Here is a 16,465-nt window from a genome sequence, read left to right as displayed (position 1 = left end):
GTGACGATTTTAGATACTTTTGAAGCTAGCGCAAAGATGCTAATCAGCACATGGTTAGCTAGCACAGTTTTGAACAGTTGTACACATATAAAAAACTAAATGTTATGGTATAACTACCAAAAAAGTGTTTTTAATTATAGAAAAATGGTGTTTGGTAGTGACATTAATTAAAGTTACACACAGAATTTTCATACTTTTGAACACATTTAACGTTACCTCAAAATGATGGGGCCTATATCTACTCACCATATAGCTATGAGAGTCAGTGAGTGACACAAATATTTAATATTTAAAAAGATTTTAATATTTAAATGTGTTTTTTACTGTGGGACAGCAGTTTGGACCAATTCTGTAGAATGGCCCAGCTATATAGCTTGTGATAATAGAATCCAATTTATTAACTCCGTTCGGAATGCTTCTTCTATTTTATTTTATTTATTTATTTTTAAACAAAGTTAAGGGTATGACCCCAAAATTTTGGACTTTTCTGCAAACATTAACCAGAATGTAACCAGAAACCATAGATAAGCATAACCAAAAGAAAAAAATAGTATTTCTCTGTTTACATCTTTATTATTAAATTGAGTACAGAAATAAACTTTTTTTTTTTTTTGTAGTAAATACTTTGTATTATACATTGTAATATAAATGATACTCTCAAGGGGCTCACAGCCGTTTCTGCATACAGAAGCTGGTCATTAATGCTTTGGCAAAGTAACAAAACAGCAGAGTAACTAGGACAACCAACATTTTACATGAGGAGTTTACAAATCGGCACAAAGTGAAATGTGACACTTGTTCTGTTCAGCAGTAAATAATAATTCAAGAAACTCAAAAATAGGCCCTTTGTACCCTTAGTTCAAACACAATCTTATTCAGTACTAATCCATGAAACTAATAAACAAGGGCGCATATTTAAGCATTCTCATACTCAAGAACTCGCTGAGAACTAGAAAACATGAAGTCTGAGTTGTATCTTGGATAAAGCATGACTGTACTTGTGCTGAGAAAACCTATGTGCAATACTAGCAAAAAAAATGTTTTACTAATTTATTATACAGTACTTTTCCTACCCTTTTTGAGAATTGAATGTGTAGAGACATCAGACCAACAATCTTCCTTAAGCGTCAGGTCTTTCAGTGCATGATCTTATGACACAAATAATGTATAAAACAACACAGTGTGAAATATAGGCTACTACTGTTCAAACGTTTGGAGTCAGTAAGATTTTTTAAGAAATTAAAACTTTCAGCAAGGATGCATAAAATAAAAAGTGTCAGGAAGATGTTAGATGTCAGTGTCTTTAAAATAAACACTGATTTTCAGCATCATTATTCCAGTCTTAAGGATCACATGATCCTTCAGAATTTATTCTAATGCTGATTTGCCGTTCAAGAAACATTTTTATTTTTTAATATCAATATTTTAAACAGCTAAGTACATACAGGATTTCTAGACGAATAGAAAGATAAAAAAATCAGCATTTATCTGAAATAAAACGCTTTTGTAACATTATACACTATACCATTCATTCATTTCTATAATTTCTTTAGGAAAGAAATTACAGAAATTAATACTTTTATTTAGCAAGGATGCTTTAAATTGATCAAGAGTGATTGACATTTATAATGTTACAAAAGATTTCTTTTTTAGATAAATTCTGTTCGTTTGAACTTTCTATTCATCAAACCTGAAAAGCAGCACATCAGAATATTAGAATGATTTCTGAAGGATCATGTGACTGGAGTAATGATGCTTTGAAATCACAGGAATAAATTACATTTTAGAATAGATAAGTTATTTTAAATAATAAGTATATTTCAATTTATATTTTACTGTTTTTGCTGTACTTTGGATCAAATAAATGCAGGTTTGTTGAACAGAAGAGGCATTAAATATCTTACTGTTCAAAAACTTTTGACTGGTGTAGATTTTAAAATGTAAATTATTCCTGTGATGGTAAAACTAAATTTTTAGCAGTGTCACATGATCTATCAGAAATAATCTGGTGCTCAAGAAACATTTCTTTATTTCTTAATTATGTTTATTATGTAATAATAAAATCAAATAATAATTATGTAATAATAAATTTTTTTATTATGTAACATTTGTTATGTAAATGTTTAAAAACAGTCACGCTGCTTATTATTTGTATTAAAACCCTAATACTTTTTATTATTTACATTTTTTTTTTTTGTTAAATATTTAGTTCAGAAGAAGAGATTTGATCACAGAAATAAATTACATTCTAAAATATATTCAAATAAAAATTAGTTATGTTAAATAGTAAAAATATTTCACAATATTACTGCTTTTGCTATATTTTGGATCAAATAAATGCAGGCTTGATGAGCAAAAGAGAATTCTTTAAAAAACATTAAAAATCGTACTGTTCAAAAACTTTTGACTGGTAGTGTATGAAAATAGAAAACAGTTATTTAAACTTGTAATAACATTTCACAATATTACTATTTTTGTATTTTTGAATATGGAAAAGCAGACCTGGTGAGCATAAGAGACTTCTTTTAAAAATCTTATCAACCTCAAACTGTCAAACAGTAGTGTTAACTGGCAAAAAAAATATATAATAAGGAAACTGAAGTATGAGATGGAAAAAATCAGTCACAATTTTCAACATTTCCTGACTTGAAATAGCTTAATTTCCTGGGTGAACAACTTCAGCATTCTGTCATTTCAGTCAGGAATGAAGAAGCGTTTATTTACTTGAATTCAAAGGACTGCAATAACGGATGTCGCTGTAGCGCTGTGGCACTAATATACTGTATAAGGCAAACCAGTGATGTGAGACCAGGATGTTTACAAAAGCCAGTGTAGTATAACAAAGGGATTGACGCTGAAATAACACAGTTATAAACCGCACATTCTGATACTAAGAAACATATTTATGTACCTGATACAGCTCACGATTACAAAGACATAAAAACTCTGACCCAGCTCATACATCTGTGTTTTTTTCTGCTTCTGATGATGGGTTATTTGTCTTTTCTCCATCTGTAGGCACACTGCTGTACTGGCAGTCCATGGGCAAATTGACTGCAGGTTTAACTGGAGACCCAGATGCTGGTGAACCGTTCTTCTGGGCTGCATCATGGGAGTCCAGATAGTAAAAGGAAACCATGAGGAACAGAGCTGATAAGGCCACTGAGATGCTGCAGGCCAGGAACACATACGTGTACTGGTCGGTACGGTCCACAAGGATTCCTGTAACACAAGTGCAGAGGTATTACAATCAGCATTTTATTTTGAATCTACAAAATGCTATCTAAATCTGCTCCATCATCATTATTTTGAACATAACCACCAAAACATGAGTGTAGTGGAGTTCTAGGAAAGTACTAAGCCAAAAACATGTGTACTAGGCACCGCTTGACATTCCTATATGAGAAAGAGCACGGTCAGTTTGACCAGACTGAGAACACAGCCTTCGCTCCCACTAACACGTAAATCCAGATTAGTGATATTACAATGGAGCAGACATTCCATTCTTTTTACTGAAACACTGACATAAATCTCCTCCTTGATAGTTATACAATCACACACATTATTCATTCTGTATTACAGTCATTTCTTCTTTACGTAACAGGAAGATTTGTGAAAGGCTTGGGAATTTTTTTTAATGATACATGGGATATTACTGTGACAGGACAGTTGAGACATGACAGGAAAGAACCTTCATTTCCTGATCCGAGCCAGATCTGGGATAAGAGCAGCTGCAGTTTTACGTAATGTACTGTGCTTTTTTTTTTTTTTAAACATCACCATTTTAGGGTAAACCTGATAGGAATTTATAATGGAAATTGTATTTTGTAGATCCTGTAACTGGTCACTTTTTGTTTACTAAATTGTCACGAATCTGGTCGGTGTCCCGTTGTCCACTCACCACCAGATGTCACTCTCGCTTCACCTACACACTCTTGACTGTTACTTTGCATCTCGGACTGCATCTCCCATCCTCCACCGCTCTGATTGCGTCAGCCCCCGTGACCAATCAGGCGTTCTATAAAAACCCCGGTCCTCCCCAGTGCACTTCCTGGATTGTTGTATTATTGTATTATTGTATTCCTATTGTTAGCATTTCCTAGTTTCTTGTTCCGAGTTCCTAGTCCCCAGTGTCTTGTCTTTCCCGCCTGGTTTTCTCGTTCTGACTATCTAGCCGCCTGCCTTTTGGACTATCGCTCTCATTTATTGGATTATTCTCTCCGACTGCCTGTGATATTCCTGTCTGCTCCCGTCTCGACCCTGCCTGTACGACCATGTCTTTGTCTCGCCCATATAATAAAAGCTCGCGTATGGATCCGCTCGCCTCTCGTCTCGTTCATCCGGTTACATAAATGATAACCATTTTAATGCTTGCTCTAGTTTAATTTAAATAATAATAAAAAAAAAATTAAATAAAAGACAGGTGCTCAACCTACTGTAAATGAGGGTAAAAAAAAATGTATAAAATATATTAAAATAATAAAGTTTAGATTGTATAAATATTTCACAATATTACGATTTTTACTGTATTTTTCAAATTAATGCAGCTTTCCTAAGCAAAAAAGACTTCTTAATATCTTCTATATAGGCCTAATACATATTAATAACAGAAATATTTCTGTACATATTTTCTTTTAAATATGCATTTGTAATATGTAGGTAAACACACACAGATATATATGATTAAGAATTTGAGAACAGTAAAAAAAAAGAAGTCTGACCAAGCCTGCATTTTTTTGATCCAAAATACAGCAAAAGCAGTAATATTGTGAAATATTTTTACTATTTAACATAACTGCTTTCTATTTGAATATATTTTAAAATGTAATTTATTCCTGTGATCAAAGCTATTTTTTTAGCATCATTACTCCAGTCTTCAGTGTCACATGATCCTTCAGAAATCATTCTAATATGCTGATTTGCTGTTCAAGAGACATTTATTATTATTATTATCTATATTTAAAACAGTTGAGTCCACCAGAGATCGCCTTGCCATTTCACATTACAGACTGTTGCACTTCATCCTGGACTACATTTCCTATGCTCCACCTCACTCACCATGCACACAGCTGCAACCAATCAAACAGTATAAATATGAGGCCCTTCCCACTATTCTGGGCCGAATATCGCATTGCATTTAGCACTCTCCAAGTGTTAGCAACAATTACGGAGTCATTTCCAAGTTTTCTGTGTCTAGTCTGGTTTTCTTAGTCTTGTTTGCATGTTACAAAAGATTTTCTATTTCAGATAAATGCTGTTCCTCTGAACTATCTATTCTACTCAGCTACTTTCAACATAATAATAAAAATAAATGTTTTTTGAGCAGCAAATCAGAATATTAGAATGATTTCTGAAAGATCATGCAATGCTAAAAATTCAGCTTTGAAATCACAGAAGTAATTACATTTTAAAATACACTACCGTTCAAAAGTTTGGGGTCAGTACATTTTTATTGTTTCTTTTTTTCTTTTTTTTTTTTTTTAAGAATTAATACTTTTATTCACCAAGGATGTATTAAGTTAATAATTAAAAGTTTCTTAAAAGTTAATAATAAATAATTTACATTGTTATAGAATATTTATATTTTGAATAAACACTGTACTTTTTAAACTTGTTATTCATGAAAGAATCCTAAAAAAAAAAAAAAAAAAAAAAAAAAAAAAAAAAAAAAAAAATCACAGGTTCCAAAAAATATTTGGCAGCACAACTGTTGATATTATCCAACATTGATCATTCTAATAATAAATTCGCATATTAGAATGATTTCTGAAGGATCATGTGACACTTAAGACTGGAGTAACAGCTGATAAAAATTCAGCTTTTCATCACAGGAATAAATTCTATTTTAAAGTATGTTAAAATAAAAAACATTATTTTATATTGTAAAAACATTTTGCAATATTACTGTTTTTTTTCTATATTTTTAATCAAATAAATCCAGCCTTGATGAGCATAACAGACTTCTTTAAAGACTATTACAAGTCTTACTGACCCCAAACTTTTGAACGGTAGTGTATATTCAAATAGAAACCAGTTATTTTTAAATAGTAAAAATATTTCACAAAATTATGTTTTTGCTGTACTTTGGATCAAATAAATGCAGGCTTGGTGAACAGAAGAGACTTCTTTAAAAAACATGAAAAATCTTGTTCTGAAACTTTTGACTGGTAGTGTAGCACCTTTTAGCAGTATAGCATATATAATGAAACACGCTCAGATATTAGTAAATGCAAATAAGTTATAAAAAGAGAGACATATTCAGCAAATATAAATGGTCATGTGTTGTGGCAATTGTGGTTCAAATGTTCTTTCAATAAATGTTAGATTATAAAGCTCCATGCAGAATAGAAACAAATGCTGTTTAAAATCATTTTAGATTACGTATATCATGTCACACTTCAGGACATGTTGACTTTCAAAAGTGTTTAATGTCAACCACCTTTTATATTACGAAATCTACTTTATCAGGGGTGCTGGATGAGTCGGACATTTACAGTACAATCTATGTAGGAAATAAAACATGCAAATGTTTGTCAATGTTGCCTGTGCATGTGGTAAATGACTCTCTACTGCAGGCAATGGGCATTTACACCTACATATCTATCTATAACAGTATTAAAAAAGGAGTATCAAATTATAAGAACACTTTTGATGGAGGGCTTGGCCCAGTAATAATGAAAGGCTAGAAACACCCCTGATGTTCACAGATACTATGCTTGTTGTCTCAAGTCTAGGGCAGGTACAAATGTTGAAATACCAGCACGACCACATTTAAAACAATCTCTGTCTGTTTTAAAGGTTTGTACCTGGAGTTCAGATGTATGCTATAGATCACTTCGGGCTGTGAGTCATACACATTCAGGTAGTAACATAACACATTATTCAAAACACAAGGTTTTCATGTTACCTGCAAGAGGAGGTCCTATCAGCAGCGTGACGCTTTCCATGATAGACAGCAGGCCAAGCGCAGAAGGGAATCGACTCATCTCCACCGTGTCCATCAGAACGGTGAACATCAGCGAGCCTACCACGCTCATGCACAGTCCGTACGTCAGCACATACATTAACAGCACTGGGAAACTGGCAGAAATGCAGCAGATACTATTACTGAGTCCATTTATCAGGAGTGCGGCTGAGAAAACATAAATGTGTCGACCTTTAAACCAGGACAGGCTAAAGAGCACTCCAGCGGGAGGGCGCACAATGATGTTGACAAAGCCCAGGATTGAAAGCAGCAGGGCGGCACGGCTTGGATCCATTTTGTGAGCTGTTGCATATGGGACCAGGTAAATAAGCGGCACCACAAACCCCAACATCATCCAAGTGATGCCCAGTGAAAAAATACGAAATCGCAAATTACTACAGAAGAGGTCAAAGGCCATGTGTTTTCTGAGGGCTGATGCTAAACTCCGAAAGATCCCCAACACGCATCCCTTTTTGCCTGCGGGTCTGGGATCGATGCTCATCACCTCTGTCTTTTTTGGCTTGCGAGGCCTGACTGGTCTCATGACGGCTCCACAAACACAGCAGTTGAGCAGCACAGCGCCAAGTACCAGAAAGCTCCCTCTCCAGCCCAGCGTACTCTGCAGATAGTCACCTAAAAAGGGCAATGTAGACAGACCCAGAGCAGTACCGGTGGAGGACATTGCATTGGCGAAAGGACGACGGCGCACAAAGTAGTGGCCAAGTATAGTGACCGCAGGCTGGAAGCTAAAACAGAATCCCAGACCTGTGAAGCAAAGAAAGAGTTAGGCATTGTATAAAACTGATCGATGGATTACAAATATGCTAAGTAAATTACAATCTACATAAAAGAACTAAAGTTCATTGCGCTTTGGTAACTAACAGTGAACATGTATTATTTATTAACATAAATACTATCAAAACTGTAACTGTAAATACATCTAAACTGTATTAATAATAATAATAAAACAATATTCCTAAGGTTGTTATTATATATTTTAATTATTAATAATTACTAATAAATAGTCAGTTAATAATGAATGTATTTATTACTATTATTAGTTGTTTATAATTGTATAATTAATAATAAATACATCGTCGGCGCCGATGTGCTCCGGGCGTCCCGTGTTCGAATCGAATTCTGATCTGTCTTATCACAATAAAGGCAAAAAATGCCAAAAAAAATTTTGATCTTAAAAAAAAATACTACTACTACTACTACTAATAAATATATCAAAGCTGAAACTGTAAATATAATACTGCTGTTGTTATTATATGGTTTAAAGCATTCATAATCAATCAAATAATAATAAATACATTTATTATTAGTAGTATATAATTTAATAATTAATCATCAATAAACTAATGAATGCATCAAACTGGTAATGTAAATGATAAAATATTTAAGCGACACAATTATTAAATATTTTATTATTTAAACTAACAATAATGATTATATTATATTTAAATATAATCATTAATAATATAATAAATGCTCATGTAATATTTACTTGCATGCTGACTATCAGAGCTATATAATAATAATATAATTTATTGTTTTAAATGTATACAAATTTAACATTATTTTTATTTTTTTTTTACTGTGTGTGTATATCAAATAAAGAATTAATAATAAATAACAAGAATTAATAATGTAACATTATTATTATTTTTAACTACTATATATATATATATAAAATACACATAAAATTAAATGACACTTTGATTATTAAATATTTATTTATTTAAACTATATAAAATTTTAATTATTGTTATTATATTATATTTACATTTAGTCAATTAATAAAATAATAAATGCTCATGTATTATTTACTTGCACGGTGACTATTAGAGCTATCTAATACATTTATTGTTTAAATAATTTGTATAAATGTATCATTATTATTATTATGCTTTTTGCTACAGAACATACATTTTGGTAACACTTTACAATAAGGTTCCATTAGTTAATGTTAATGTATTGAACAAACAATGAACAATACACTTATTTCAGTATTTATTCATCTTTATTAATGTTAGTTAATGAGAATACAGTCGTTCCTTGTTCATGTTAATTTACAGTGCATTAACTAATGTTAATAAGCACAACTTGTGATTTTAATAATGCATTAGTAAATGCTTAATTTGACATTAAGATTAATAAATGCTGTAGAAGTATTGTTCATTCTTAGTTCATGTTAACTAAACTAGTTACTAGTTTACTAATGTTTACTAATGAACCATACTGTAGTGTGTAAGTGTTACCTACATTTTTAATATCTGAAATTTTTTATGGTTGGTCATATTAACTATTTGTTTATAGAACTGTTGTATAAAAATAGCATCACGCTCATAGTAATGCTGCTTTATTAAATACTAAATACCAGCCATGCTGATAATAAGCTCGAAAGGATTCTTGTGTGATATTGCTAAAGCAATCAACCACTTCTTGTTTGTATTCATACTCTCATTCACAGCAGATCAGCTAATAAAGTGCTTAGTAAAAATCTTTACATAATCACAATGACGTTTACGTAATTACTGCTGTTGCTCTTTTGTCTACAGGTCAAGATATCATCGTCACTTCCTGACCTGTGATGACCCCAGTGGTGATGTACAAGTCAACGATGGAATGTGAGAAAGAGCTGACCGCCATCCCAAAACCACTCAGCACTCCCCCAAACATCACTGTCGCCCGGCAACCAAAGTGTTCCACCAGCACACTGCACAGAGGACCTGCAAGAAAAATGATACAAAAAAAACTTTCATTTGAGATGGATTACTCTAAAATCCCAGCATGACATGGCATATTCCAACAGCTCATTTTAGCAACCAGCTACTCACGACACCACCCTAAAACAATGAATGCCTTGTTCAAATACATTAAGCGAAATGTCAACACACAACTCTCACAAGTAATTGATGTATGATGGTTCAAAAGTGCAGTGAAGTGTGCGAAATAAATGTTGGACCAAGCTGTTCCTCTTTTTTTGTTGTTACTATGACTGCCACTGTGACTATCAGTAAAAGCCAAAGCCAATAAACATGTAAATCAAACACTGACATTTAATTACCATCTCCACTGGATATCTGTAATGTAGCTGTTATCAAGCTAAACCGGATGTCAAATGATAACCACAACTTCCTTCTCACGGTGGGGATTAATTGCACACTTATGTAGTTACCTGTTTGAGTAAACAAAATTATGCATAGAGCTTCTTTGATTTAGCCAATGTAAAGTTAATGTAAAAAAATAAAAAATAGGATAAACATACTGAAAATACACTGCTGTTCAAAAGTTTGGGAACAGTAAGATTTTTAATGTTTTTTAAAGAAGTCTCTTATGCTCATCATTACAGAAAAAAGTAATATTATGAAATATTATTGCAGTTTTCTGTTTTAATATACTTTAAAATATAACTTATTTTTGTGACGCAAAGCTGATTTTTCATCAGCCATTACTCCAATCTTCTATGACACACGATCCTTCAGAAATCATTCTGATATGCTGATTTATTATCAGCGTTGAAAATAGTTGTGCTGCTTAATATTTTTTGGCTGTAATACTATTTTCAGAATTCTTTGATGAATAAAAAGTTAACAGCATTTATTCAAAATAGAGATCTTGTCTAACAAAGTCTTTACTATCAATTTTTATCAATTTAACACATCCTTGCTGAATAAAAGAATTCATTTATTTCAAAGAAAGAAAGAAATATTTTAAATAATTTTATTTACAATTTTCTATTTTAAATAAGTGCTGTTCTTTTAAACTTTTTATTCATCAAACAATACTGAAATAAATATCACAGGTTCAAAAAAAAATAAATAAAAAATTAAGCAGCACAACGGTTTCCAAAACTGATATTAAATCAGCATATTAGAATGATTTCTAAAGGATTATGTGACACTGAAAATTCAGCTTTGCATTACAGGAATAAATTCTATTTTAAAATATATTAAAATAGAAAACCTTTTATTTTAAATTGCAATAATAGTTCACAATATTACTGTTTTTTCTGTATTTTTAATCAAATAAATGCAGCCTTGATGAGCAGAAAAGGCTTTTTTTTTTTTAAATCTCACCAATCGTAACCTTTTGAATGGCAGTGTAAATCAGTGTTATTTACTAAACTGCAAATTATGCTGGACCATAAGCATTTTTGGAGGTTAAATGTCAATTAAGGTTGACCCAGTTTCAATATGCAGACACACGTACAGTATAAGTAAGCTATTCATAGGTGGATTTCCCCCAAAAAATAAACACTGTGACTCAGTGGTGCTATGAAACATTGCTCTGTATTTTTAGCCAGCTTGACTCAGCAACATTGGCTCAGGATTCTCCCTTTTTTTTGTTAACTGAACCCCTTAGAAGTACCAAAAGTGCCTTTAATTTGAAGTTAATTCTAAGTTAATATTTCAATACTTCACAGTTCTCTGATGCTGGTCAATGTCCACATGACATGCAAGTAAACATATTAAATATCTATCTGTTTTTAGTGTTTTAACTGGATTGTGTTTTATTTTAAAATCATTTATAAATAGGGCTGCAGAAAATATTGTCATATGTTGCTTTTGGACATCCAGACAGTGGAAATAGTTACGTTTAAGGGTGTTCCCTCTTTACAACAACCAACTAACACCAAAAATTACAATACAAATGTGATCCAGGACCACAAAACCAGTCATAAGGGTAATTTTTGTGAAACTGAGATTTATACATAATCTGAAAGCTGAAATAAGCTTTTCACTGATGTGTGATTTGCTAGGATAGGACCATATTTGGCTGAGATACAACTATTTGAAAATCTGGAATCTGAGGGTGCAAAAAAAACTAAATACTGAGAAAATCGCCTTCAAAGCTCTTTGAATGAAGTTGCTAGCAATTAATATTACTAATCAAAAATTAAGCTATAATATGTTTGTGGTAGGAAATTTACAAAATAGCTTCATGAAACATGATCTTTACTTAATATCCGAATGAATCATTTTGACCCATACAGTGTATTGTTGGGTTGGGTATCAAAAGTTTAAACCCTAAAGCTTTTAACATCTTAACACACATACTTGTTTTTATTCTGGCAAACTACTGGTTAATTGCTGCAATGTTCTCTTCACAAAAACATTGGTAATTATGCAAATGTTCATGTAAAATGAGTCAGTGTGAAGCCCTGGGCTCAGATAATGCCATGAGTTTGGAGGTGGGATTTCTTCGTTGTCCAACCAGTGGAGTATAGACAGTATATTTAGGAAACCTGTTTGAAACTATCATTATTTTAACAATTTTATTTTGCTGTGCTAGTGGAGTAGAAACAACAGACTTAACATTCTCACCTCCCGCATGCAGAACTGACGTCATTATCGATGGCACCCAAGACGTCTCACTGTTGCTGGCTTGAAATTCTTCCTGAAGATCTAAGTAGAAGATGCCAATGCAGGAGGGGAAGGCCAGTGTCAGAGCTAAGACAAGGATAGTAGCCACCAGGACCACCCATCCCCAGCCTCCATCTGGAGCATCGTAGGTAACTGGATGAGCTTGATCAGAAGGAGGTCCTGGTTCTTGTTTTTCTCCCTCCTCAGATTCAGGTTCACATAGCTCCCCTGACTGCTCCTCCATGCTGGAAGGTTGCTGAGGTGCCATATTTTCCGTTCTGATGGTAACCGAATCACTTCCACCTGAGTTTTTCCACTTGATTTGGGGAGCTTCGGGCTCTCAGCGGCAGAAGAGCAAGGCAACACATTCTATATCATCCAAATAAAGTGTGCTTGCTATACCCCTATACAAAAAAAGAGGAAAAATAGCTGATCTTTTTGAACACTGAGACATTTAAAGCTTTTTTCAAGAACACCAAGCAAAATATTGGGTGGATCCACAAAACTAAGTATTTGTATAAACTTGTCAAACTCCTCTGTTTACCTTTCGAGTTCAGGTAGACCTGCGAGGTATTTGCTCACATTCACCTTAGAAATTTTTCATGGTTTATTTGGTCTTATCTTTAATACTGAATACTAACAAAGTTAATATTTATCTAACCTACAACACATTTAGATATGGAAACAGATAGTGCTTTTTAAAAAAAGTGTCTAAGAATCTTTTAAGTGTCTCTGAAATATGGAAGCCTGTTTCCACCACTGAATAAAAAAAAAAAAAAGGTTATTATGACTTTTTGTCTCACAATTCTGACTTTTTTCCTCAGAAATGCATGATATAAACTCTTTATAAACTTATATAAACTTTTCTCAGAATTGTAATAAAAACTTTTAGAAAATTACAAGTTGTAAAGTCCAATTTTGAAGGGAAAAATATCTCAAAATTCTGACTTAACTCATAATTGCATGTTATAAAGTCAGAACTTGCAATTTTGAGAAAAAAAAAACTTTTTTCCTCAGAACTGCATGATATAAACTCACAACTGTAAGATAAAAACAAATCTGACCACATTTTTTTCTCAGAATTGTGACAGAAACTTGCAGTTGTGAGTTGTAAAGTCCAATTTTGAGGGGGAAAAAATCTGTTCTCAGAATTGTGAGTTTATATCTCAAAATTCTGACTTGATAACTCACAAGTGTGTGTTATAAAGTCAGAACTTTCAGTTCTGAGAAAAAAAGTCAGAATTGTGAGTTCATATCTCAAAATTGACTTAATTTCTCAGAAGTGCGACTTTATTTTTCAGAATTCCTAGTTTGTCTTGCAATTCTGACTTTAAAACATGCAAATGCAAGTTTATATCATGCAATTCTAAGAAAAAGTGCAAGTTTATATCTCGCAATTTTGACATTATAACTCCTGTTTGTGAGTTTACATCACACAATTCAAAGAAAAAAAGTTCGAATTTCGAGATGTAAACACGTATTTGTGAGGAAAAAGTCATAAGTGTGAGATTCTTTGTATTTATTTATTTATTTTTTACTAAAATAATCACACTTTCAAACAAGAAACTGAATACAACATCACATTTCATCTCATAGTCATAATAATTTCTGTTATGACCTCTAGGGGTCAGCCATAAAGCAGCAAATAGCACTGAGGGCTGTGAAGCTATTCATTGGATGGATTAACTTAATGACCACGCCCCTTCAATGAACCACATTGCTAAATGAATGGATTACTAAAAACAAATTATACAAATAAATTACATATAACTAATAACAGCAACTTATCTTTTGTTAAGACTCATTATTTACTTACACTATTGCCATCTTTTCTACAGCTTAAGGCATGTCTATGATAATGCTAAACGATTATGATGTTGAAACACTTTAGGTGTTATAAGGAAGATAAAAGCAGTGTTGCCAAGTCCGCGGTTTTCCCGCGGAACTGGGCTACTTTAACACTGTTGCCGCGGGTTGAAGCGACCCCAGTAACGTCATATTTAGCCCCTGAAATACGAATTTACAGAGGGAAACCATAAAAACGTGTATTTTATACCCCGGAACGCGATTTGGGCTAGTTTTGAGTAGCAATTGGGCGGGTTTTGTTGTGTAAACCTGGCAACCCTGGATAAAAGTAAGTCAAAAGATTTCCTGTTTTAGAGAATCAGTCGAGTGAATGATTCAATGATTCAGTGACTGGTTCAACACAGAAACATTCATGTGTCGCCACCTACTGGCGTAACCTACGGCCACTGAACGAACAGGTGAAAATACAGGGGTGAGATGAATCAAAATCTCCACCACTGGTGTTTTTGTTTACATGCTTCTCCTCCTCATTTTGTTCAGTTTCCACAGCTGTTTCGGGGTGTTCTGAGCATGATGACATCATGACATTTCCGCTGTATAGGAAGAAGCGCCTTTAAACGAACAACAAAGAAACTAGCAAAACAGACGCACACGTGCGACTTTATTTTAACAAGTTCTACGGAACCATGTAAAACACTTAGGACATATTCGGAGTCCTTAAGTAAGCTGTTTAAACAAACAGCGTTTTAATTCAAACTACCTTAAACCAGCCACATCACCGGGGTCTCACAAACCTGTCAACATTTCATCCTGTTTTTCAAGTCGAACACGTTTGCCAGGCACAAACACGACACAAGTTAAATCATGAAATAAACAACAAACGCACCTTTTCAGGCATCCACGCCAGCTCCGTGTGACTGTGCTGCGGAGGCTGCTGAGACTCTCATATCAGCGGTAGGAGGAGACACTCCGAGTGGGAGCAGTTTCAGGATCCAATTGATTAAGCAAAAGCTAAAGTAACCGCATGTTCTGTCACATATCGTAGTATGATCACATATCCCAAATGGAGAGCTCGGTGGAAGTAGTAACGGCTCCTTTAAAAGCCGTCCACACGTAGAGAAATTTGAGCACCGGGGCGATGGCATGGCATTTCCTCTCGCCTTCTACCCTACAACAGTTCGGTCTCCTCCGCCTAGTGCTGCGCTGAAGGGCGGGTGTGTTTATGCTTGCGTAGTCAGAACACACAGACTTTATTAAAGTGCGTTTTAAATTCATAAACGCATCAAGTATTAGAGTTATTAAAACCAAACTTACTTAAAAAACACTACATACTACAAATACCGTGACGCAGATTCCAAATCCAAATAAACACCTTATTCTTAACCCAAACACACTCCACTGTATTTACAGTACTAACCATTTACAAGTGTAAAACAAACAGTGACATTTTCAGTGTTTGTTTAGACCACTTTAATTTAAGAATAGCTTTATAGTCAAGATATTTCACCCACAAATTTTAAGACCAAACCTGTAAACTAAATTTCTAGTGAGGACCCTGGTGAAAAAAAAACAGCATATGTTGGTAGGTATATTTTGATGCTAGTTTAAGCTGGTCCTTTGCTGGTTTATGCTGGTCCTTGACCAGCAACATGACCAGCAAAAACCAGCAAAGGACCAGCTTAAACCAGCTAAGGACCAGCATAAACCAGCAAAGGACCAGCATAAACCAGCATCAAAACATACCTACCAGCATATGCTGGTTTTTTCACCAGGGGAGACGACAGAATATCTCAGTCACCGTTCGTTGTATGAGAAAAAAAGAAAGAGATGCCAAACTTCTCTTTTTGTGTTCCATGGAAGTAGTCATATGGGTTTGGTTAAAATTACATTTATGGGTCACTTATTCATTTTTTTTTTTTTTTCTCGTAAGAGCGAGTGCGGTCATTTGTAAATTTTATGGGTCAGACCTCTGGTTTCATCCGCGTCTATTTTTAGTTGTACAAAACAGCTGTTTTTGCTGCTTGATATTGCAAATTGGTTTTAATATGACATTTTAATGAATTTTAATTATGAACACACTGGTTTGTAGTGTAAACAGTTTTACCTTTTACTTCACATTGTTATTCTTAAGGTTATTTCCATATGGAGTGTTTTTACGTCACGTCTTCAATCGGCCATTTTGGCAGCACTGAGCATAAACGGTGCCACTGAACTGAATGAAACTTGTAGATTTAGCTGATTAATTGCTGCTGAACATGGGTAATTATTGCCAAGTTTTGGTCTGTACTAATCGGTTGGACCGGGAAAAACATCGCAGTAGTAT

The 16,465-nt window shown here is 33.6% G+C and overlaps 1 protein-coding gene across 1 annotated transcript; it reads right to left on the bottom strand.

Moving 5' to 3' along the window:
• Positions 1 to 1,203: 1,203 nt before the first annotated feature.
• On the bottom strand, positions 1,204 to 15,326 carry slc16a5a (solute carrier family 16 member 5a). Its single transcript, XM_051124260.1, has 5 exons — positions 15,029 to 15,326; positions 12,298 to 12,740; positions 9,556 to 9,699; positions 6,908 to 7,729; positions 1,204 to 3,222 (listed from the first exon to the last, which is right to left on the bottom strand). The coding sequence occupies exons 2-5, from the start codon at positions 12,602 to 12,604 to the stop codon at positions 2,957 to 2,959; spliced, it is 1,539 nt and encodes a 512-aa protein (XP_050980217.1). The 5' UTR covers positions 12,605 to 12,740; positions 15,029 to 15,326; the 3' UTR covers positions 1,204 to 2,956.
• Between the last annotated feature and the right edge of the window lie 1,139 nt (positions 15,327 to 16,465).

The sequence above is a fragment of the Labeo rohita genome, chromosome 12 (genome assembly GCF_022985175.1).
Source record: "Labeo rohita strain BAU-BD-2019 chromosome 12, IGBB_LRoh.1.0, whole genome shotgun sequence".
Classification (NCBI taxonomy): Eukaryota; Metazoa; Chordata; class Actinopteri; order Cypriniformes; family Cyprinidae; genus Labeo; species Labeo rohita.
The sequence above is the reverse complement of the archived record's forward strand: the minus strand, read 5'-3'. Positions and strand labels throughout refer to the sequence as shown.

Bases quoted from the DNA above. Each gene is read 5' to 3' on its own strand.
- slc16a5a (XM_051124260.1), bottom strand. From the start codon at position 12,604: ATGGCACCTCAGCAACCTTCCAGCATGGAGGAGCAGTCAGGGGAGCTA. The intron at 9,700-12,297 runs GTGAGAATGTTA...TTTTTCTTGCAG, and splicing joins GTCAGTTCTGCATGCGGGAG to GTCCTCTGTGCAGTGTGCTG. The intron at 7,730-9,555 runs GTCAGGAAGTGA...TTTGCTTCACAG, and splicing joins CACCACTGGGGTCATCACAG to GTCTGGGATTCTGTTTTAGC.